Source organism: Hetaerina americana, unplaced genomic scaffold, assembly GCF_022747635.1.
Source record: "Hetaerina americana unplaced genomic scaffold, ioHetAmer1.1.p SCAF_8, whole genome shotgun sequence".
Classification (NCBI taxonomy): domain Eukaryota; kingdom Metazoa; phylum Arthropoda; class Insecta; order Odonata; family Calopterygidae; genus Hetaerina; species Hetaerina americana.
The window spans coordinates 18,576,279-18,602,248 of NW_027287427.1; the positions used below are offsets into that span (position 1 = coordinate 18,576,279).

General features: G+C 37.6%; 1 protein-coding gene across 2 annotated transcripts; it reads left to right on the forward strand.

Moving 5' to 3' along the window:
- Positions 1-4,495: 4,495 nt before the first annotated feature.
- Positions 4,496-18,352, forward strand: LOC139697576 (fatty acid hydroxylase domain-containing protein 2). 2 transcript variants are annotated; one of them, XM_071596336.1, is made up of 7 exons: positions 4,496-4,593; positions 11,070-11,259; positions 14,173-14,276; positions 14,390-14,535; positions 15,571-15,752; positions 16,061-16,333; positions 16,742-18,352. In XM_071596336.1, the coding sequence occupies exons 2-7, from the start codon at positions 11,075-11,077 to the stop codon at positions 16,899-16,901; spliced, it is 1,050 nt and encodes a 349-aa protein (XP_071452437.1). In that variant the 5' UTR covers positions 4,496-4,593; positions 11,070-11,074; the 3' UTR covers positions 16,902-18,352. The 2 variants fall into 2 exon arrangements, with proteins under 2 accessions (XP_071452437.1, XP_071452436.1); XM_071596335.1 differs by lacking the exon at positions 4,496-4,593 and adding an exon at positions 5,330-5,533.
- The last annotated feature ends 7,618 nt before the right edge of the window (positions 18,353-25,970 follow it).

The following is a 25,970-nucleotide window of genomic DNA, read 5'->3' on the forward strand; positions in this document are numbered from 1 at the left end:
CATAATGAGCAAAAATGTCAATGTGCCATTTAATGAGTGACGAGTAGAGGGGAAGTCCTGGATTGTGTGACTGCTGCATTAGTCTATGTTTAGCGCTCATATCTGCTAACACCTTTGTGTCACTTGTGATCACACTTTTTTCCTAACTTGCATCCAGATGCATAATGTGTGTTTTTTTATGCAAAGTTTAACAACCCTTGCAAAAATTACTCGGAAAGAAAATCCACGAGAAGACAGACGTAGGAGAATATAAATGACCATAGAAATAAAGTAATCGAAAAGTGAGAATGAGGTGTGAGCATGGCTGAAGGAAACGTATGACAGATGCATTCCCAAAGGGAGTGCTCCTTCAGCTTTCTACCCTCCCCTCCATTATGTAATCCATCACTGACCAACTAATGCCTCCACCATCCTTTCCCCCTCCTCACTGACCTTCCCTTCCCAATAGGGTAACATGTATAGGGTGGAGCAGAATGGACTCCCTGATTTGACTAGTGACTTGTGAAAAAACCAATCAAGATTATTAAAAAAAGGTTTTTATTTCTGAAAACTATATTCAATGCAAATTTTTTTCATTAGAGTTTGAAAATAATTTCATCCAGGTGATGACCTTGGTGAGCAATGCACATGCTGAGTCATTCAAAAAAGTGTTCGAAAATTCTTAGCATATCTTGCGTTATTCCAGTGATGACATATGTAATTGCCTCTTTTAGAGCTTCCAAGGTTCTTGGTCGAACTTTATTAACTTCAGCTTTGAGATATCCCTTCAGAAAAAAATCACATGGGCTCAAATCCAGGGAGCGATGGGGCCATGGAACATCCTCTTTGTAAGGAGATTAGGCGGCCGGGAAATTCTTCATTCAGGATTTGGTGTGAATGATAGGGGGTATGAGCCGTGGCACCATCCTGCCGAAACCAAAAGGCTTCTGTGTCATATTCCTCCATACTGTTCCATTTTCGGCAGTAAAATGTTCTCCAGCATCTCACAATAGCGCATAGAGTTCATTGTAACAGTTGAGCCTCGAAATTTAAAAAAGATAGGCCCAGTGATGCCTATGGAGGTAGCAGAGCACCAAATTGTCACTTTAGGGCTATGAGGAGGTCTTGGGTGAAGTTTACGAGGGCTGTCAGTTGCCTAGTAATGAAAATTGTGCTTATTTACTGAGCCGTAGAGGTGAAAATGCACTTCATCGGTAGACCACAGTGCCCTCTGCATCGCCACCACATTGTCGTTGTTCTTAAAGAACATTTCTATGACAAAGCCTCAATGCTCAGCGGACCACTGCATGGTGACAGCTAAAATTGGCAGTTTCCCCCAGCTTATGTGTGATTAAGTGGTTTTTTGAAACTGGGGAGTCCATCCTGCCCCACCCATATAAAGATGGGGTGTAAATGCTAGTTCCTGATGATGTGGAACATCAAAACCAGGGTCTTGTCAAAATAAAATTCTGTGGAATGAAAAAGTTCTCATTTTTCATTGTAAAATGTTTTGTAATCTTTTCATCCCGTCTGCAGTGATTTGGCCAAGATATCAGTCATTTGTTCAATTATTTTATCATTAACATACATTGTCATAATTCGTCTTTTTGGTGCAGAAAAAATTTTTGTGAATACCTTAAATAATTATTCATTGTAATGAGGCAAAAGTAATTCGAACTCTACACTTAAAAAGTTTCCCACCACATGTAACATTTCCTTTATCAAAATTGGCTTAATTTTTTGACCTCATTTTGAACTACCCCACGTTATTGTCTTTATCTGGTAACTTTCACCCACCATACTCTGTGCCACTATTATTAAAATATCGAAAGCACCTTTTCCCTCCAACTAATGTCTGATTCTTGATTCATCTGAGACAATGTCACAGTTCTTATTTCATATTGCGTCAATTCTGTCCCCTTGCTCTTTTTTTGTCTTTTTTACCCAGTTGCAAAAACCTTCCAATCTTTTGCACATTTAGATGCAATCGTCCTATGATGTCCCTTTCTGTTTGTGTTCACTTAATCACATTTTCATTCTTTTTACTTCACATTTTCCACAATCACTGCGAGAATGAAGTCATTCCTTTCAAACTTTTCACCAACACTGCCTACAGGTGTAATACATTTTTTTCCATTTTATCCATCAAAGATGCATTCGTGACTCATTCTCGCCTTATTGCCTGGTAACTTTTCAAAATTACTCTTATTTGCTTGTGCTGATATCCTGACTGATCATTCTCTCCAGATACACCTTTTAAGACCACCAAATTGTAGTTAACTCCACATTCAATACCTTCATTGCTTTTGCATTATTCACTGAAAGTGGTCCTCAAAATGCTACATGAAGTCAGTTATGCTCTTAAAAATCATCCAGTTAGAGTGTTTAATAAAATATAATTTGACAAGTTTGATAAGAACTTAATATAATTACAAGTAAACCATGTGTTCCAAGAATTGGTTTTCCCCTGCATATGTTACCTTGTCTTCACTATAATCAGTCACTCAATATAAAATTGACACTATGACCTATTGGCTATTAAGTTTGAAGGAGGAGTTGATTTTAGTGAAGTCACACCACTACCAAAATTTCAGTCAAAACATCAACCGCCTACAGGAAGGAGGGATGTTTTGCAATGAAACACTAATCACGGAGAAGACAACCATAGTAAAGTATGGACCATAATGAAGTGGTTCAAAATCTTCGCTCTCAGTGTTCTCTCACAATATATCTCTGTAGTTGGTAGCCATGTCTACCAAAATTAAGTTTAAGAAAAGTGAAATATGGAAAATATAGGAATATATACATTCCTTTTTTTAGAAGAATTTTTTCTTTTGTGAACTTCATTCACAATATTAGCTTAGGATAATCCTATAAAATCACTTAGGTGGTCACCAGATAGCATAAAATCTGAGATATCCCTTTTAATAAATACAATTATCCCAGTAAACCAACATATTTTTGTATTAGCAGGGTCATCGACATTCTTTTCTGTATGTTAAAACTTATCAGTTTTATGAGCAACTGATGTTCTTTGGTTTATTTGAATATTAATTGAAAGGATCAAAACTCAGACGTATATTTTTAGTCAGAGCTATCATTAAAATATCTATGTGCTAAGCTAGGTGGTATACATAATTACTATTGATTTGTGAGGTACTTTTTTAGTATAGTGTAGCTGCAGGTGAAACTTAAGGAGAGGGAATTGTGTATAACTTTCCATGCTTCCTTTTTAATAACTGATTTAATAATTATTATTGTGAAATACGTATTTTAGCATTTAAAAGGAAATGAACTGAGCACATAGAGCAGAAATTATTTTGTATTTATGAGCTTTATGAATTCACGCTCTTTGCTTGAAAGCCTGGTAGATCTATTCAATATTGTATGGTTGGTGGGCTTTATATTGTCCCAAATATAGCATTTTACTGCAATGAAAAATAATTATAGTTCTCTTTTGTGGCATGACAAAAGTTGCACAGCTCAAGAAAGCATCACTACATGGTACTACAATATTGCATTTGTCTCCTTTGAGTGAACAAAAGAAGATGAGGAAAAAGGTATTGAGGTAACTTATTTTAGACATTTATATTTTAATAGATAAATTAAGTTTTCAAATTCTTCCTTTACAATATTTGTTTTCTTACAACTTTATAGCTCATCTGTGAAACATCCCTGATTATTTCAGTAAATTTGAACTTTTGCTGGTAAGGGAGGAGGTAAGTATTCTTTAATTGTTAAGTTATTATAGACCCAGCAATGAAACATGCTCATTACAATATGTGAATCTACAGTATTGTGGTTGGTAGCTTAGTAAATTCTGAAGGTGTTTGTTATTCAAGGCGATATGTTGAGTTTACCATAAAATCTAGCGGGACCCATTCTGATACTAGTGGGTACAGTGTAGTATGATGTGTTGGATTATTACTCATTAAGAGAAATAAGTATACCTATATAGGGCTACAAATGAAGCTTTGTGAAATAAATTATTCAAAACAATAGGTCACTCAGTGAAAAATATTATTTTATGTTAAAACCTGGGGAAGTCTAAATTATTGTGAATAAAATAAAAAAAATGCAGTGTGATGAAACTGGTGGTACAGCCAGAAAGCAATATTTTATGGGGAACAATGTGCAAGTTTATTTCTGATTGATGGGCCCTATTTTGGAATAGTTTTTTATGGCTCAAGTAATGCAGCATCTACTGCGACCTTGAAGGCCCTTAAATGAGGTTATGTAAGGTCATGACCTGCAATACTCATTCTAGGGCCAACCCCTACCTGGCAGTTTTTTTATTGAAATCAATGGAAACTCCGTCTCTTAGACTGCAAAATGATTAAAATATTGGTTTTTATTAACTAAATATTTTATACTAGTTTCCTGATAACGTAACATTTTGGCTCTAAATGACTATGGTGTGTCGTGGTAAAGGTCTTTTTAGTTTAGCAATTTGAATGAAAGCGCGTACGAGCGAGCAGTTACGGTCAGATGTGTTGGATCGATTCTACCAACATTCGATATATCTGAGAACGTAGGCTTGTATGCATGAAGGCACTGGTGGAAAGCAAAACATCTGGATCATAGTCAGCTGTGAGCAGAAATAGCATAGCTAAGGTAATGTTTCATTGTCCTCTCAGGCTTCTTACTTTTATGTTTTTGAAATCTTCTCTCACGTTTTGTGGTACTGCGTTGCTAACCGTTGTCAGTTTCGGAATGGCAAGATTTCAACTGTAAGTATGTCTTATTCGCGAAATTAGCTATTGTTGCTTTACTCTCGAACTAGAATGTAATAAACAAGTTTAAAATAGCAGTGCAACTAAACTAACTAAATTTAGTACTAAAACGGTGGACCTTCATGACATGAAGATATACCTATATGTCAAAACATCGATCAGCTGACTACATGTTAGGGTGCGGTTGTTGGCTTTGTTTTTCTAGCATCTACGTCGTGATCTGTGACAGGTTTCGGTCCTTAAAAACCTAGCTTTAGTCTTTAGTACAGAATGTTCATTACTTGTGTTTGCAATGTCTCAGTTTTACATATATGCTCTTCCTTTTATTGTTGTTTGGGCATTGATATCCGTCATTCGCCTTTTTTCAGTCGTGAAATTCTAAATGCAAGATAAGGCGGGAGATATCATTTGCTGATTAATCTGTAATAACTGAACTAACACGGTTAGTTTTTACTTGCGTAGATCTATAAACTGATGCTTTTGAAAGGCACGTTTGTTGGTTGCGAAATGGCTTGTCAATTTTGTATGGTCAGAAAAAATAAAACCTCGAAGCGTCAGGTGTGCACGTCATTGTCCGAGGATAGCTCTCTTCGTCCTCGTAAATACATTATTTTCCGTCCGCCCGTAACTCCATAGTCGCTGTCATTCAGGCTACGGAGGAGGTGCGGCCGATTGTGGCAGGGGATAGAGGGGCTCTGTTCAGCAGCCAGAGATTTCTGTCGTGCGAAATCTTGTGAACGGGTGTTGTCTGGCGATTAGTTGTGCAGTTCGTTGCGTAGTGGAAAGTTGTTCGCGTTTCTCCGAGGAGCCTGTCGATATGGGTAAGCTAACGACTACCGATAAGTGCGGAAATGTTAATGCAACAAGTGCAGGTCCATATATATTGTCATTAGTGGGCCTTTCGTTTACATGAAGTGAATTTCTGTTCGCCAATATACCGCCCTTAGATGGTTTATGCGCAATTTAGAAAAGACACTGCATTACAGGGTTTTGAAATTAAGAATGGCAAATCTCTATTGGCGAACGGTACTTGTGTATGTTTCTCATTGTGCAAATAGTGTAAACAGGATTCCTCTGTTAGGTAGGTAGCTAGGCCATGATTAAGACAACTGGTGGTCTTAATTTTTTTCAATTGGATCTTAGAAGTGTAGTTACGGTATGTATGTGATATTCATTCTCCGTTATCTTCTTGCAATTTATATTTTTCTTTATGTAGCTCATAGTTATATTCACTTGGTGACATTGAAGTAGCTGACAATTATGAGATACTATGAATTGGTTCTGTAGATCTTACAAAACCGTAAGTTTGGCTTCTACACCGCCGCCATGTGAATTAATCACGTATTTTTCAGTATTTATCCTATTTGTATCCACTCTTGTGAAGAATTATTTAGTTCGAAGTATTCTGTTAGCGGATACTCTTTAATTTCCCGAAAACCCTCGTGCGGGTCTACATGAAGAATAACCTTGCTCTTTTACGTGCCATTCATTTTTATGGTGTTCTAAAATACACTCGAGGTCAGGGTCATGCCCGTAATTCTGAATCTTTGTCATTTTCTAGGGCTTTTGGAAATTTCCTCGAATAATAAAATATGCTTTACCTTGCTCGTTGTTTTAGTGGGTGTTTGTTCTGAATCAAAATGTCAGTTCGGTTATTCTCCCTACACTTTCATCTTTTAAGATTTGTTTCCCGTTGCCATCACTCAAAGATTCAGAAGTGGCAATCAGAACTGAGACGAAGATAAGCTCTTGCTGCAAGGACACTTGTACCAGATGATTATTTGATCCTTTGATTTTGTTCTATGCGACCTCTTTGTGTTTTGTAAACACGATAGATACACTGAATGCGCACCCATCGTTACCCCCAGCCACGTGTCAGCCAAAATCGTCTCGCATTGAACCTCGTGCGTAATTAATGCGCCAAAAATAAGTGCCGCGATGTTATATCTGGCGAGAGAGTGGGAGAAGAAACTAGAAAGCCAGCACAGCTGGGACTTAAGCCTTTTTAAGTAAATTATCTTCCAATTTTTAAGATGAATTTAAAATTTTCATTTATCTAATTTTTAGGCCTTTCGGTGGGCATTGAGCTTTTTCCGACGTTCATGATTATCAAACTTTTTTCGAGAATTCGGGGGTTCATATGGCGGTTGGCGCGATTAGATACTGAAAAAGGACGGACTTCTCACTATGCGTTTATTTTATTTATTTACTCTCTGTCCATGAAGGTCTTAAGGCAGTTAATAATATCGGACCGTCATTCAAGTTTATAGTTCGCTTGCTCTTCAATTGTGCGATCCCTAAGTATTAGCCGTTGCTTCGTCCACAGTGGACATTCCATCCGGGCAATAGCGTGCGTCAGTGTGGGAATGTATCGCGTGAGTTAAACGATTGGCTGCGATCCCATGTTGTTCTCAACCGAAATTATTTTTAGACTTTTTGGCGTAATTAAGTATGCGACATCAATGGACATATTTTCCCTGAACGTCTAATTAGCAATGAAATTAACTGGTCAATTTCCATTAGTATTGACTTCATTTGTAAAGGTTTGGAAATAATTATGAGAATATTACTCCAAGGGACGTGCTACTGAAATGCCCTTGGCTCATAATATAATTTTTTGATGCAGCATTTTTCTCTATTCTCGTTGTGGCTATTCCCTTGCAAATATTTTTAAAAGAAGTGAGCGAAATCCGAGGTAATTTACATCTCTGAGATAGAAATTTTGGTGGTGAATACGATTTTAGGGGAATAAAGATATACTTAATGTCGACGTACTCGTGATAAAAATCGTCAGGCTGTGGGATTTGAACCTGGTCTATCACCGGAAAACTAGCTCGCTGCCCACTAAACCGATATGATCCCTCTAGGGTCATATTTTTTTAAATTTCCTTGCCATTCCATCTGTTGCTGTCAGGAATTCGCTATGATTTTCATCAAGAGTTCTTTCTGTTTTTTCCTTTTAGAATGTGTAATTCAACCCACAGTGCCTATTCAGTTTGCACCTCTCCTTAGCAATGTTTTGAGCATACTTAATTTTCTCTCCACTCTTAGTATGAAATCCTCAAGCAACTTCCATTTGCACAATTTAAGAGTTTTTTTCTTTTCAGAATTTTTTTTGCTCTGAGGGAATGTCCATCTCATTCCTGGAGCCTTAATGCCCTTCAATATGGCATCAAATTCTGTGCTCAATTCGTTCTAATATATGGCCTTCCTAGTCAGAATTTATTCTGCTCCTCTATTTTGTATCTAAAAGCTTCTCCAAATATTTTATCCCCCACACAACTTCTCCTTCTTTTTGGATAAATATTTCACTTCTCATTAATTGGCCTTGCCTCTTCTATGGACCAGGGACTTTGAACAGTTCTTTAAGCTGCTGCAACCATTCTCTCTACTTGGTTAGTGTGGAACACTTAAAAGAACACCATTTCATATGTTCTTCCAAGGTTTTCCCTTTATTTTGTTTCATTTCAAATTGGTCTTTATTGATGATCATTTTCTTAGGATGTAACTTAAACTTTTCGTTGTATTGCTTCATTGGTGATCCTTATGCCCCCCTGTTAACATCTTCCATCCTCATTCCTTTCTGAAGCTCTGAAAGTATGTATTTACCAAATTTGTTAACTCCCCATTTTTATTTTCTACCATCCAAGGGTATATAGAAAAAAGGAGTAGGTACAGCAGTTTAGGCATCATAAGCAAGTAGTTAATAAGGCTGAAAAATATCTGGAATAAGTTGAATCGCTTCTGAGTTATCATATGTTCACAACTGCTTGACAAGCATCGATGATTACTATGCTAGTTCATACCTTTAATCTTTTTATGGTCTCTGATCATATTCCACCACATTCCCAGTGCATCAGGGTTCCATACAGATGTGATATGTGTACAGAATATTCACAGCCAATATGCAGCTGTATATGAGATGACTACACAGCCTGTACTGATGGTATACGAGCCCCCCATTATCCCTACTATTTGACCACTTTAACTGTGCATTTTCAAAAATTGAATGCATTGTCTTGCCACAACCTGCCAAGAAGAAATATTAGTATCTCCAAAACCAACTATTACAAACTGTTAAGCTTTTGAACCAACCATCCAATTCTAATTTACAATGACAATTGTACTATGGTGGAAAAGCTTGCCTTAATTCAAGTAAATGTATTTGTTTCTTATTTTTAAAAAGTGAACCATTCTATTACTTTAGTAAAAATTCACCAATAACTCACTTAGAAACTACATGATAAATTAATATGAATAACGCAATACATTATGTTCTGTACTTCTCAAGTAAAGGTTATTTGGGTCAGAGTAAAAAAACTGGGATATGTCATGAAATTTTGAAGAATTTCATTTAGTGAATAGTTAATTATTAAATGCTGTTAGATGGCGATTATTTTTTTAAACAATATGGGAAATTTGTAAAATTGAGACTTTGTTGATGTGGAAGGCTAATATGAACATAGTTAACTTGATTGATCATGTTGACTGAAAAATCTGTGACAGAAATATTTTTATAATTCGCTATTTTTGAAGCATTGCTGAGGTAACTTGCCTGCATAAAAATATAATTGATGGTAAACCTATTTCCCATGGCACAAGTTTCAATGTTTTACTCTCATTGAATGTGGTATGTTCTACCAGAGCAGTACACTTCCGGGTAATGTTAGATCCTGGTATAATGTTGTAAGTTAACATTTCAATTTTATGATATAGTCATCTTTAGCCTTCCTTGTCAATCAAATATTTGTTTACATCCCTTGTAGAAATACCTTACATCCGTGTAGGACATTTTTTATGAGCAAATTATTGAAATTTTCCTGAACAGCAAACATTCTGCCCCCTGCGATAAATTTTTAGATTCCAAAAATATGTTCAGCATTCACATTAATTATTACCATTGAATTTTCTGATAATTAAGGCATGAATAGGTTGCTAGAAAAATCAGCTTGTCTCCATTTGGTCCTCCCACCAACATCAATGTCTCCTACCACCACACAGTTATTTAGTAATAAATGAAAATACCATTTATGTATCTTGAGTTGGAATATTTGAGTGAAAATAAGATACTAAGCATTAACTGAAGGTAAAAGTTTTATTTAAGAATCATACCATTATATTTTAGCAGTGAGGCTTGTCACATCTCAATCAAGCAATTATATCATCAATAAACTTGCCAATCTGTATGTGGGGCACAATGATAAAAAAATTCCCTGTTAACCATAAAGATAAATTATTTAGCATATTAGCATTCATTCTTATAAATTAGAAATTAAAACCACTTCTTACAATCTGAAAGAGCACCATATCAGCCAATGCAAAACTTTCCCATTATCTTTTACACCAGAGTGAAAGTAACTTTTAAACATACCATACACCATTAATTTCCCTTGCACATGTTTTGCAAAACTTAAGTAGAGGCAACTGTGTGACACAGTTAGTGGACAAAGAAGTATAATACAGTTAGTATTAATATACCACATACACATTGCATAGGCATTTAGTATATATGTTGGTTTTATGATTTAATTTTGAGGTTTCTGATTTTAACTTGCCATTATATATTTCTTCAAAATGCCCATTTTAGACTTTTAAACATCCTTATGTCATTTTCAAATCAAATATATCCCATTGCAATTAATATTTGTTTTCCTAATTTGGGAGCCTGTGTTTACTTTATACATACTGTATATATGGCTGCAATGCCTATCCTTTACACCACCCATATTTAGTCAACCTTACCCTCAGCATGTATGTATGCTGGTATTTGTGTGCTGTATGGATCAACAGTCCACACATACTGGTTGTTTCAATATTAAATAAATCATCTCTTTTTTACACCTCTCATGTATCAAAACAGAGACATAGTTAAATTTATTGATATATCTCACAGAGAGGGCCAAGGTGATGTACATCTCTAAGAGGCTATGCATTCAAATTAAACTTGTTGGAAATAAGGAGTAATTTATCTTACATATTCCATTGAAGGCAAGGAACAGAACTGCCTACAATTGTTTTGTAGAAAAATTATGCTAAGGATAGGGTTGGGAATGTAAATAAAATGATAATTGGAAGTATAAATTGCCAACTTCTTATAATGTGATGCTGATGATACAGTAGGTAATGTCCTTCAAGATGTACAGAAATATGCCATAGGGTAGGATAAAGGGTTCTTCTGATACCTGCTTTTGTTATTTTATTGATGTTGTTTATTTTTATAATTTCTTAAATATTTTAAAAAATCTCTGTCAATCCTTGGAAAACAGTTCAATGTCATACAAATGGTGCTGCTGTCTTTTTTCAAAAATGACATTTTAATGACGTTATAATCTTGTCAATTGTTGCTGTCATTTGTAGGGCTTATGGCAGAGAGTAATGTGGCTCATCCAGTAACCAAAACTGCAATACCAAATAACAAAGGGATGGAGAAGAATTCTGTAAATGATGGAAGCCAGAGCCAAACGTTGCTCTCCTCTCTCATAAGTGTTCTTGTGATCATTGGAACATCACTTATTGGCTTTGCAGCTTTTCGAAACTCTCTTACATGGTAAGTTTTAATAATACAATAGAGTGGTATCACTGCTTAACTAGCTTTTAACATATCTTTTCAGGTATATTTAAGATTTGCTTATTATTACTTTAAAAGAGAACCAAAATGTGGTTAAAGTAACTACGTAACTTACTAAATGTGGATGATTATTAGGTTATTCTCTTCAAGATAAGAAAAGCTTTAAAATATAAATACTGGTATATATTTACAAATGAAAAAATTTGAGTTAGTATACACTTATAGCAAGAAATAATGAGCTCTACGGCCTCTCAATAAAGAAGAAAGGGGAAGAAAACTCCAATGGCCGTAAGGATTAGTTGCCAATCTCTCGTCAGACCAATTGTTGTGTTGGTGTGACGGGAATCACGTCAGGGACCAACCACAACCTCTCGACCAGAATACCCTCTGTGGTGGTTTACGGGAGATTAATCCGCGTCAGGGACCAACACACAGCCACACGCACACTATCCTGCCTGAAATCCTTCACGAGGCTGTGAGACCCTGTTAAAGAATTTCAGATGGAGATGGAATCCTTCACGAGGCTGTAGAGTAGACCCCGTTAAAGATTCCAGGATATTCTCAAGCACACACTCTGTGGCGGTTTACGGGAGATTAATCCGCTAACTAACAAAAGGGCTAGGAAAGATTTTTAAAACCGTTGACACTAATATATCATTTAGCAGCACCAACAAACTAAAACATCTATTAGGCAACACTAAGGACAAAATCGACGCCTCAAACAAGTCCGGCATTTACAAAATAAACTGCTCCTCCTGCGATTCAACTTACATCGGCCAGACGCGGAGGAATATTAAAACTAGATTCAAAGAACATATGGCCCATTACAGATACAACAGATCAGATAAATCGAGCATTGCCCTACACTTACTCAAGGAAGACCATAAAACATCAGAAAAGGAATTGAAGTTGATCAAACAGACCCCCAACCACCTTTTAGACGCATACGAAAGCATTTTCATACACAAATTTAGAAATGTGGTTGTCAACAACGATAAAGGGCCGATTCCATTCTCCCCACTTTATTCCCTTTTGAAATGACTTCTCTAGTTTTGAAACATATTTCCGTTGGACTATGGTCCAACGGAAATATGTTTAAACCCCCCCCCCCAATTCCCCTTCATAATCCGTTACTCGGATACCTTTCACTTTTACCCAACCCCCCCCCCCCCTCTTCCCCCCCCCCTTCTCCTTCAATAATTACTCCTTCCCGTTCCACTCAGTCCCTTGGTATCTGTTTTTCCTCCTCCCCCCCCCCTCCTTCCTCTTCACCAATACGTTTAAAGTACCCCTCCCCTTTCCATCTTCCACCTATTTCGATTGGTCCCCCCAACTCCCACAGTCTCTATATAAATATGACGTTTGTCTACGGTTGTTTACTTTCAACCTTGTGTTGGAGGTGTTTTCCCTTCGGTTCGCTGAAGAGGGCCACTTTGTGGCCGAAACACGCGTGTTCGACGCACTTCCTAGTTGCTTTTTACCTGTGTCCAGATTCTCCCAGAAGTTGGGCCCTTTTGAGTGTGTGTGCGTTTCTCGAGTGCTTGTGTGTGTGTTTGGTCTGTGCCATCCACAGAGTGTGTGCTTGAGAATATCCTGGAATCTTTAACGGGGTCTACTCTACAGCCTCGTGAAGGATTCCATCTCCATCTGAAATTCTTTAACAGGGTCTCACAGCCTCGTGAAGGATTTCAGACAGGATAGTGTGCGTGTGGCTGTGTGTTGGTCCCTGACGCGGATTAATCTCCCGTAAACCGCCACAGAGTGTGTGCTTGAGAATATCCTGGAATCTTTAACGGGGTCTACTCTACAGCCTCGTGAAGGATTCCATCTCCATCTGAAATTCTTTAACAGGGTCTCACAGCCTCGTGAAGGATTTCAGGCAGGATAGTGTGCGTGTGGCTGTGTGTTGGTCCCTGACGCGGATTAATCTCCCGTAAACCACCACAGAGGGTATTCTGGTCGAGAGGTTGTGGTTGGTCCCTGACGTGATTCCCGTCACACCAACACAACAATTGGTCTGACGAGAGATTGGCAACTAATCCTTACGGCCATTGGAGTTTTCTTCCCCTTTCTTCTTTATACACTTATAATTATCTAATTGTATTAGGCCAATGTTTGGGAAAGTTGAGGTAATGCTAAATGAAAATTATTAAGTCATGGCCTATAGAATGACTTTAACTACCAGATAATTGATAATTCCATACTTTTAAGCTGTGTATTGGACACAATGGAAGAATATGGAGGATAGGAATGGAGAAAAATTATTGAATGAAGATATGTGGGTGGGGCATATTTTGGGACTGGAAGGAAGATGTTCTGTGGTTAATGTGGATGGAAAGGGGATTAGAAGTTTCACCTTGGCAAAAGAAGGGGATTGGTTACACTGCAGTGTGTATAAATTTTTGAGGTGAAGTTGCTATGAGATGAAATTGAAAGTGGCCACTCCCATTCATTTGCCTTTACCTTCCTTCCATAATATTCCTCTCAGTTATTCATGTTATGCTGATAAATGTTGCTGGAACCATCAAAATATTAAAAGTGAATCAGTTTTTCTTTTGTGTGTGTTCCTGATGTGTAAATGAATTACATATATTGGTGGCTGAATCAAGTAGAGGTGAGAACTTGCAAATCTGCATACATACTAGCATTCAGATCTTTTTTTGAATTTTCCAGACTCAATCATCACCACTAGATCCTTCATGCTTTCCTCTCCCCCTTCCTAGTATGCCGTGAGATTCCCCCATATATACACCTTAATATATAAATATAAATAAATGAATAATAATTATATATATATATATATATATATATATATATATATATATACACCCACACACACACCCACATATATATGTGTATATATCTAAATTAGCTGTATCAAACATATTTCAGGCACCTTCAGAGGTTCTGGGGAGCCTCCGGTGACTTTTGGCAAGCACAATGGGACAAACTTTTGGATACAATCGGAGAAGACTATGTCACCATTTATGTATTTGGTGAGTTATTGAGGTTTAAAATAATGCTTTCAGATGCCAATTAAAGTTGCTTAATCAATCATTGGCATAATCTTCTTTTACTTTAATAATTTGAAAATATTTTTATTTAACAGGTAGCACTTTCATAGCATTTTTTGTTTACTGGTTTGTTGGAGGGATATATACAATTTTGGACGTGACCAACAAGCCTGCTGCCATTCGACGCTATAAAATCCAGCCTGGAACAAATGAGCCTGTAGAAAATAAGAGACTTATGAAGGTATTTATTTTTCTCGATATAGATTAATATTCACCTTATTTTCACTGTTATAGGGAATCATTTATAAGTATGAGCGTAAGGCTCAGTGCAGAAGGTGGGATAGTGTAAGGAAAATCTCCTACTGTCCCTTAGTGTTTTCTTAGCCAGAACTTCTTGATGTGTGAACTGGACTTGGTGCATCCTCCACTCTCTCACTCCTTTCCTTAGTCCCCTCACGAGAAGATACTATTTCTCTCCTTCCATATCCCTATGCCACCTATATGCAAGCCCAGGCATTCCATTATGTTAAGTGAACCAAACTTAGCCTCCTCAACCTCCAACCTCCCCCCCCAATTCCTTCTCACTCCTCCTTTTTCTCCCTCAGTTCTCCCTCTTCCCCATTCAATACTCCATGTCCTCCCCACTCTTACTAATACCCCACCCCTGATTACCTCACTCCTATTCCATTTCTAGCAATCACCCCATCTTGCCCTTGGCCCCTTCCCCTCTTTTCTGGCCTCAATCTGTTTCCCTCACACTTGCATTATTGTATTATCTACGCCTTCACCCATTCCTTCATGCCCACCCTTCCATTTGAAGAAGATGGACGTGTTGCTCCAATAAATTCAGAAAGAGATTATGCATTTTATATTTAGTGTTTCCGTAGCACTTTTAGATATAGAAAAGAGAATCATGTTGAATTTATGAAGTTGTCCTGTGTGTCTCCATGTTTCTTGCACCCTGTTGAATAACGTAAAAAAGGATTGACTCCTGGCATTGAAAGTTAATTAAGTTAATTAATTAAACAACTTCTGTGGTAACTATTGACACATCACTTATTATTCATGATGTGACCTTACAATTTACTACCAGGCTATTTAAATAAAATATTAATTCAAACTAAGTTTTTCTAATATAACTTACCTTATACAATTACTCTCTAATTTCTATTGAAGTATTGCATTCATTGCCATCATAGCATTAGAACATTGAAAGTATATTTATGTAGTGGCTCCTATTTATTGTGCATGTAAAAATTTATTCTTGTGGTTTCAGGTCATTGGCAATGTGTTGTTCAACCAAATAATAGTAGGACTCCCTTTTGCGTATGCAAGTTTGAATCTTCTAAAGTGGCGTGGTCTTCAACCGATAAGGGAATTGCCTACTTTTCATTGGGTCCTCTTTGAAATGGCAATTTTGATCCTTGTTGAGGAAATTGGTTTCTACTACTCACACAGGTAAAATGATTTTATTAAATTGGTTAATGACTTCATTCAATTGAATTTTTAAACATAGGAAAAATGGATGGCAGTAAAACTTATGAAATGTGCATAAATTATTTGATCAAATTGATTGACAGTGAATTATTTCCAAAGTTAAAAAATTATTTTAATTCGAATTAAAACAATTCTGTATAACTTTATTTTAGATGGTGTTGTTATTTACTGCTAAAATTAAAAGAAATAATTTCTAGGATTTTAAATGGCGCTTAGTTCTTGCATGAAGTGAAAAGGTATTAATTTTTACCACATTCATCTGATCTCAGGTTTCTTCACAATCGCTACCTCTATAAGGTAATTCATAAGAAGCATCATGAGTGGACTGCACCAATTGCTGTGACTGCTGTATATTGTCATCCAATTGAGCATGTATTCTCAAACTTATTGCCTCCATTTCTTGGTGTTTTCATCATGGGCTCACATGTAGCCACTGCATGGCTCTGGTTTTCTCTTGCCATTCTCTCAACTCTCAATGCTCATTCTGGCTACCATCTGCCATTCATGCCATCCCCTGAAGCTCATGACTTTCATCACCTCAAGTAAGTATTATAATTTGTGAGTAATTAGTAGTTTATTCTTGAATTGTTCACAGTTTGGCTAAATCTTAGGTTTGTCTAGAGTTTACAGGAAGGAACCCTGGGTTGCATTAAGTTCATGATTTTAACTATCAAATAATTGGTCTGTAGCTCATCTCCTGGTTCAAGTTGCAATGGGAAAAATCTTATTTAACAATGTTCATTATGGCTGTTGTGAATGAGCTGTTCCTTCTAACAGCATTTTTTACATTTCAGTATAAAAAATAAAGTTGCATACCAAATCCAAGTAAAAATATTCACGTATTGAAATGAGTTGGGAACACTGAATTATGTAGTAAATTAGATTTATCAAATGGCATGAGTCATGTAGTCATTTTCTTATCATTAATTGGTGTGATTGTGATTATCTAGGTTTAATCAGTGCTATGGAGTTCTTGGCTTGATGGATCGACTACATGGAACAGATTCTGTTTTCCGCAGCACTACAGCGTACTCACGTCATATCATGATGCTTAGCTTTATTCCTCCCAGGGATGTTTTCCCTGATCCTGACAAGTGCAAGTCCAAATAGAAGAGGAATGAGGTTGGGTCTCTGCTTCGAGTGGAAGTGAAGAGGAATTTCTGTGATGGCTCAAGAGCTTTATAATGTGGACACCGTTTTCATTTTTTGACTAATTTGAACAGGGATTAAAGTTGAATCCAGTGGCATAGCATGTGATTAAAATGTAATAAGATATTTGTCATCCTTGATACTCACTCTCATCAGATCACTGTAATTATCTGCAGCTCAATTGCATTGCTTTGAATCTGATCATATCACTGTTATGCCTACTGCAAAACTGGGGGAGAATCCATGACTGATTGTTGTGGACGCGAGTAAACTTAAAAAGATGTTTCAAATGTAATATTTATTCTAAATTTTTATTTGAACACAATAGATGAACAAACTTGATTTTTGTGGAAACTTTTTCAGAATTTTCTGGTACCTCTTCAATCGTTTGAATACTGGAGGAATTTTAGGAATTGGAATTTTCAAGTGGCAAAGAGGCCTAAATGATAGTGGATTCACTAATAAGAACATTTATCATCAACGAATATACTATCATTTATGTGGTTGGATATGTTATTTTATTCAATTTGATACGTTAGTAATTGAAAGCAGTGACTGGTATTCTAACTATGCTTTTAGAGCCCTGATCAATGGAACTTCATTGTCTCACAGTGAACAAATAATAATTGTTGTGATCCTTCCTTAAATTCATTGTGATAAATGACAAAGTTTTGTGTAATTTTACAATTTTGTGGCTAATAACATTTTTCTTACCAAATATGAGAACTTCGGAAACAGAATAAGCTTTTGATAATCAATTTTATTCCACACAGAGTTGATTTTATTCGGTATCACAAAATGTCAAAGATCCTCTATGATGGTTCTTTTATGAGTGGCAATGGAAAGCTGCAGTTCAAATTTTAATTGATTTTATTATATAATTATCTCAGGCATTTCTATGGTATTGTTGTGTTTCACATAATTTTCATTATATTAAGTTATAATTATTATAGAGATGATATACCAAATAATACCAACCAATATATTTACACTATTTTTGTAACATTCGTCTCTTTATATTAGGGAATGATTTCATGACATTTACTCAGAAATGTTATTCCTTGAATTTATATGAAAGTGGTTATGTACATGAACTTTGATCTGATATATTTTTGCCTTATGAATGTAATTAATATATACATATATATTTCTGGGTAGTTTATGTAGTGTAACTCCAGCTGGAACTGGTTAAATCCATGGTGAAATGATTTCTCCTTGGAGGATAGTATTTGTGGTACTACTTGCTCTTAATAAATGTGTTGAAATGAAAAAAAGTGGATGGACTCCGTTTACTGATGATGTATTTCACTTCTATTGTATTTGAGATCAAAGCTGACGTAGAAACAAAGTTCAAACAGTGATGTGAAATATTGTATTATGTTCTTAGAATATTATTATGTTGTTTGGAATTATTCATGCTTATTATTTGGGCTAAAGTCCTACTACATGACCCCATGGGCTACATTCTAACACAAAGTAAATCTCTCTTCTCTTTAGTTATCCAGTGGTTGGTAGCAAGCATTCAAAAATTCCATAAAAATATGCAATGAAAACACCTTATTTCTTGATGTCGATCTTAGTGAAATATCTGATCAGATTTGCACGTAACAGCAGATAGAGTATTTAATCCGTCCTGGATAATTTGGCTGACACGCGGTAACCTATGGAATAGCTGTGTATTGGACTAGTCAGGAGGCCCTGCTTGTGTTGAGGGAAGTTTTGCGTGAACAGTTATCTAGAAGGGGAAAGTATTACGGAGAGGGTAGAGTAAATGAAAGGGATGGGCTTCCGATGCTCCATCTGCTGGTGTATAATTTTTTGTTTGTATTTGCTTCCTTGGGCCTGTGAAATGCACATACCTTGATGGGGAGTAATGCAAACTTGGACTCACCTGAACCAATAAGTCACAGTCTGACATATAGTGTACATATTTCCCTCAAATGTGAAGGTTTTTGAGAACAGACTGTGCATGCAAAAGAAGGAAAAGTTTTCCATAGCATGTACTTGACTGTGGAAGCTGTAACATGGCCAATTTACATCATGAGTTGAAAGCTATGACAACTTGGTGAACTTTCACATTTCCACTTTTTAATTTCATTCTTGATGTTGTTCAATGTTGAAATGTTTAAAAAAATAAACAATGAGCGATTTTACGAGACTAATATCTTTCTGTAGTCTTCCACAGCTTTTCTTTTCAAATAATTTTTTCAAGTCTGAATAAAAAAATACTGTGCAGAGAGGTATTCTGAGGATTAATTAAGCTAATAGCACAAGTGTAGGTTGGTACATATTACTCCTCAAAATGGGCAATTGGCCATTAATTGTGTGAAAGTGCGACTTTTATGGTTGGGTAAATTGTACAGTACGTGAAATAAGCATCTGGAATATTTTTTCACAAGAACCAGCTAAATTACAGTGCCTCATAACATTGGTCCCTCCTGTGGAAAAATAATTTCTTTATTGTTGATTGTCTCGTGAACTCATGCTTCTGGATTTTATTTATTACAACTATTTCATCCAATTTTAGATGGTTAAGAGAACATGTATAGACTGCAAATGCTAATCCAATACTTTAATGAGTCTAATACAGACCAAGTGTAATTTCATTGAGATGCATGCAACCATCGTGCACATTTTGGTTTCATGGGTGAGGGAAGACTTCGGCTCATTCTAAGCCTGGACTACTTAATGTTGTCCATTATTGAAATAGAAAGAAAGACTCGTACTTTTCCACAGATTTTATTATACGGCACGACGCGTTTCACCGACTTGCGGCATCATCAGGTACAAATTTGCAAAACAGACAGAGCAAGCATATATACCCTCAGGACAGAGTGGGGGCGGGGAGGGTTGGAAGGATTTGAGGGTGGTGGGGGCTCGCAGGTGCGTTGATGGATTGTTTTGACCATTTCCAGGCTAATTTCTCGGAGAGGAGTGGGGAGGGGTATGGGAATAATATTAATTATTATTATCTCGTACAAACTTTGTATACGTGAAGGAAATAATAAAGGGCACGGGAATAACTGGGGATAGAAATGACGGTAGGGAATGCATAAACCCAGTTAGGTTTTAGGATGACCAACCTTCAGTTTGCCAGTCAGCCAAGGTTAGTTTGCAGAGAGCTTTGGAAAATTAATATGATAGGTATGTGATGAGAATCAACGTAAACAAAACAAAAATTACGAGGTTTTCGAGAAAAAGGGCAACGCATTAAGTAGTGCGTTAAAAGAGGGGAGACAAGAGACGGTGGAAAGGTTTACCTATCTTGGTAGTGTTTTGGACCAACATGGTCAAAGCAGAAGGGATGTAAGAAAAATTGCGTCTGGTAAAAGCACTTTCACATAGAGGGGATTGAACTAGAACTAACTTAATAATATTCATGCAAACGTGTATTTTATTTTCAGTAAGGAACTAGCACTCAAAAGAATAGCGCCTATCCTTCAGAATAAGTTAATCCTGACGCCGGATCTCTCTCTCTCTCTCCTCTGTCTACATTCCCTGAACATCATATCCTTACCAAATTACCCATCTATCCTTAATGGCTCAAATGATCGGTCGCAGTATCGGTCACCTTACCTATTAACTGCTACCACAAAAGGGGGGAGTATTTTAATGTTCAACAAAAGATTTTAAAGCAATTGTTTTGTCCAAGCTGCCAGGTGATAGTCGTTGTTCCTACTAAAATTTAATCGCACAGAACTCAATTGGTACTTTTGCGAAATGTACTCTTTAATCGCCGACCATGAAAAAGGAAAACAGGCAAGTAAAATCAGACAGCCTAAGACCGTCTTCCGCCTGAAACTTTGTGCTTTTTTCTGGGTCAGCGGCCAAATATAACATTAACACTACTGCATGAAATAAAACTCGGGTATGAATTCAAAGTATCTGTGGCAGATGCTGCGACAGTGACTTTAACGGAATCATCCGCTAGTCCCCATCATCGTTAAGAGTCTCATTCTCACTGCCAAAGTTGAATCATTTTCTGGCTGGGTAGTTCGAAAAAAATTAGGAAATGAATATGATAGGTGAGGGGTGTTACCCAATCCAAGGGTATAAGGTTTTTGGGGAAAAGAAGGGTGAAGGTTAAACGCTAAAAAGGAGGTCATAAACTAAACCAGGTGGAACAGGTTACCCATCTTGGCAGTGTTTTGGACCAGATGGTCAAAGTAGTGGGGAAATCAAAAGAAAAATTGCATTAACCGAAGAAGCTCCCACATGGAGAGATGTTGAAAGGGATATTGAATTCGGATGCTAAGAAAAGAGTAGATAGAACTTTGATATGAAGTGTGGTTTTGTTCGGCGCAGATGCATGTTCCTTGAATCAAGATGATAGGCGTAGATTAGAGGCTTTTGAGATTTGACGGTGGAGAAGTGAGTAAAAAGATTAATGGATGGAAAGAAAGCGAACGAAGGAGTACTACGCACGGTGAGGGACGAGATTGTTGGAGGAAATCCAGTTCAATTTACTACCATTTTATTCTGACTTTTCTTACTTCTTCAGCCCCTGTCACAACATACTTTCACCCATGTCTATATCGTTCCACCCCTTTCTCTTCAACCTTTTACTCCCTCTCATATACGAGTATGAGTTCGGCGATTCTACTTCCAGAAATTCTTTCAACACGACAAGCCAGCGCAAGTACACCTCTTACATATGGTCTGTCATTGGTCCATTCAATCCATGTATTTTTCGAAATCCATCCTTTACTATTTTACCACAAACAGTCCTTTGCACAAATTGCCCGGCACATATCACATTACCCCGGTTTACCCAAGTTTCCCTTCCACACAATGTGGTAAGACGTACCTACATTTCTTCTCTCTGCCATTTTGCCTACCTTAACTTGTTCAAATGATTCGCCATTTTTTACTCTTTTTTGTGAAGTTTTGTCGCTAGATATTGGTCAATTGACACTTCAGCTCGACATCCGCCAAGGGTTCCTGTACGGAAGTGGCTGGTAGATGATCCCTAAAGCGACATGCAGTACGCCATACAATACCAACATTTCAATTTCTCATGAGGCGTTTGCAAATGTAATGTTGCATTGCAGGACCCTCACAACCCGCCTAAGCTGGAGTAATCTGACATCCAGCGCGGGGCAAGAAATTGGTAGGCCTTAAGGCTGATGGATAGTTTAAATACCAGCTGATTACGGTAACACGAGGATACGGACTTCGCAAAAAATTCACAACACTGCTGAGACGACAAATAATGGACATTTTTTGATCAAATCCCAACACCACAAATGGATGAAAAAGAAACACTTTGTTCCAATCCACCACTTTATAAAGTGGTGGATTGGAACAAAGTGTTTCTTTTTCATTTATTAAAATGAACTTCCACAAAGTTGAGGCTGAAACTATTGAACTAACCACAAATGGATGTTATCCACAAACATACAAACCATGCAAGATCTGTCCCAAAAGTAGGACTGAACCAAAAAAATTGCCAGAATTGATAAATTAACGCAAAAATCTTCGAAGTAGCACCCTTGTGCTTCAACACACTGGTTCCAGCGGACTTTCCACGTCTCGTACGCCTTCTGGGAGGCCCCCCGGAATTCTGCTCAGCTTCCTTGTCACGGCCTGTGGTAACGCTTCCACCGAGCCGTGGAGTCGTCCTTTCAGCACGAATTTGAGGTGGGGGAAAAGGAAGAAGTCTGGAGGGGTAAATTCAAAAAAGTTGGATACTCACTCACTTGGTCGAGAAACTCTTGGCAGATCCGCGAGCGAGTTTCCTTTTGTTCGTCCGAGAGCACTCGCGGCACCGCACTTCGCACACACCTTTCTCATACCCATGCTTTTGGCCATAAGTCGATCCATATTACTTTTAGGGATGCCAAGTTCATCAGATACCATGCAAACACTTAATCTGCGATCCCTGTCCAACAAAGCCTTCAATCTTGCAAGATGTTGGTCACTTTTTGAGGTCGAAGGGCGTCCTTAACTTTCAGCGTCTTCAACATCTACCCTCCCGAAACAACTTGTGCCCATCAAAAATACCATATCTACCTATAGCGTTATCACCATAAGCTGCCTTGAGCATGTCATGAGTCTTTCCCGGTTTTGCCCAGTTTCTCGCAAAATTTGATGGTGTAGCGCTGTTCCAAAAACCGGTTCATGAGGGAGGGCAACGAAGTCACGTTATAAATGTTTCGTAAACGAAAGATTCGCGCCCCGCAAAGGCTGGGAGCCAACTGCCACCAGCCTTTCCTGAGACCCTTTCCCTCGAACCCAGCCAGGGAAAACGCCGCCCGTCCGTCCGGGAAAAAATAAGTCCCACTACTTTCGGGACAGACATTGTGGGTCAACCTTATACCAACCAAAACCTTTTAAGAATGTCAGGCCAATAAAAGTACATGTATTTGTAAAAGGTGATCATAAAGTCATTTGTCAAAGTTATAGCTTCAGAAGTCAACTCAATGCAGACACATACCTTCAACTTGCAGAATTCCACGCCCAGCGAACCTCTATTTGTGGCATTGGTGGTGTTGATTTTACTTTAACTCACGTTGACTTCTGCAAACTTTGAATAATATATCCCCAAGTTTTTCCTCACGGAAGTATCTGAAGTTAACACTATGACCCACCTAGCAAGTTATCCACCTTCTTCTAGCACTACATTATTTACATGTCAACATTATATGTAAGACAATATAATTCAGGTTTTTTTAAATCTATTTGTATATATATGTACACATTTTTAAAATTAATTTAATTAACTTCCCTTGATTACGTTTGTTACGGCGTAGACAAAATTTTGATTGTTATATTTGGGAGTCAACTGATTTATGTACAGGGTTCGTCCGGAAAATAAGTGTACTGACTCCTGGGCTGGGCGCGCCGCTCCAGGCGCGCCCAGCACCGCTCTGACGGGCTGCGATTGGAGGGGGGTATGTTGGCAAGCGACGCTGAAAAAGGCAGTCGGCTCTGAGCTGTGGTGTAGTGAGGAGCTCTGTTAACGCGAACCTCCACGCTTCGACCCACGTCACGGAACGCGATGCCGAAGTTTTTGGAGCAGCGTTATTCCATCAAATTTGCGGTAAAGCTTGGGAAATCGTCTACCGAAACTGTCGGTATGATTAACCAGGCTTACGGGGAGTCAGCCATGTCCAGAAACATGATCTTTCGGTGGCACAAGATGTTCGTGGAGGGTAGAGAAGAGGTCGACGAGTCTTCGAGAGGTTCCCGATGATGCCTTCGCGGGAGCGTTCCAGGAATGGGAACGCCGCTGGAACAAGTGTATCGACTCACAAGGGTCCTATTTTGAGGAATATTAGCATAAGATATGTAAAAGTGTAATAAATTTTTTTTTCTGAGCTCAGTACACTTATTTTCCGGACGAACCCTGTAGGTAATGGATGGTCATCCTGGCTAACTACCGCTGAGTTACTATCATGATGCGTGATAGTTAGATCATTATGATAAACCCTATAACAAATTCGGCATAATTCTTCCTCCCGTCATTCCGCTTTACATGCCTACTATTTTCATCTCGTATATTCTCAATCTTTCCGTCATAATTTCTCCCATTCTTCTCCAAACCCACATCTCTAAAGTCTCACAATATCGCCTCAACGACCAGTCTCCAAGACGTACGAAAGTACGCTCCATGTCAAAGTTTTCTCTTAACTAAAAATAACCTTATTTGCGATATAATCAAGGCATTAAGTAATTTTCTTTTGATATAAGACTAAATATGAACAAGTTCAAAAATTAGAGCCTAGTAGCCAATTGAATTTATAAACAGCCATATTCCGTTGGTGATCCGTAATTGTTAGTTTCACAGTCGCGTAGATACTTAGCATTTTTTATTTACTACAGCTAAGTACAAAAATCTATTAAATCGCTTTCGCTATAATAATAGACTTTAAGAAAATATTTTTCCAAAGCTCTATTGTAGTCTCGAGGCCCCGATCATGAATTAGGAACATTTGTTAGGATCTTTGAAGCTTTTTTGCCCCAACTCAATTTTTAATGGCGTACCTCAGAACCCCGATAGGCCTCTTGCTTCAAATGGGCAGCAAGTTCAAACAACAGGTACCAGTGTGCTCCTATTGATGACTACTTCAGCAAATTTCTACCAACTTCATGAAAAAGTTCCTTACGACTTCACTGTTCTCTCCAACAAACTTCTGTTATCAAAGTTTATATGATAACAGAATTATCTTACCTAATAAATAGTTATTCTGTAATATGAAATCGCAAACGAGGTAATAAAGTATCCATGGCTTTTCCTCATTTAAAGTATTAATTTTCCATGGATAAACAACTTGACATTATGCTTAATGCAAATTTACACTCTTAATTACTCTTTACAGTAATGGGCATTATAAAGAAAGAAGATTAAATTTGTAAAAAACTGTTAAATAAATTCATAAAATATAAAATGGTAAACTAGGTTAAATCATGGAATGGCCTATATTATTCATGAAGGACTTATTAATGTGAGTTAAATAAATTTGGGTGGCTTGATGGGCCCATTAAGCAGCGCTGATTTAGAATAGGACAACTACAATTCCAAATATGGAAGCTCCATTTGGACACCCCAGCTAGGTTCAAGATATATTTTCTGGGTACTTGACACTAGGATGCCAAGAAAAGAGCAGTAGTTCAGGGAAAAGGACCCCTTAACCTGATATGTGAAATCAACATTAAGTAATATATTCTATTGTTTCAGGCTTCACTTCGTGGAAGTAATTGATATCCGTACTCGTATAAAATGTATCGGCGAAAGTTTCGGACAAATAGATTTATTTCAGATGTTGCTACAATGCCTCAAAGTTCTTCAAAATACATTTCTTGAGCGTCGACACACTTTTGCCACCGTCTTTTCCACGACTCGAAGGCTCCCAGGTAGGTGGATTCTGGAAGGGTACACGTGCGAGCTTCTTTGACAGTACTTAGAGACCATGTCCCATTAGAGGCGGTGTCCTTTGAGGGAGGATTTAGTTTTTGGAATAGGAAATAGTCAGCTGGTGTCAAGTCGGGACTGTAAGGGGGTTGGGGAGTCGTCGCGATGTCGTTTTT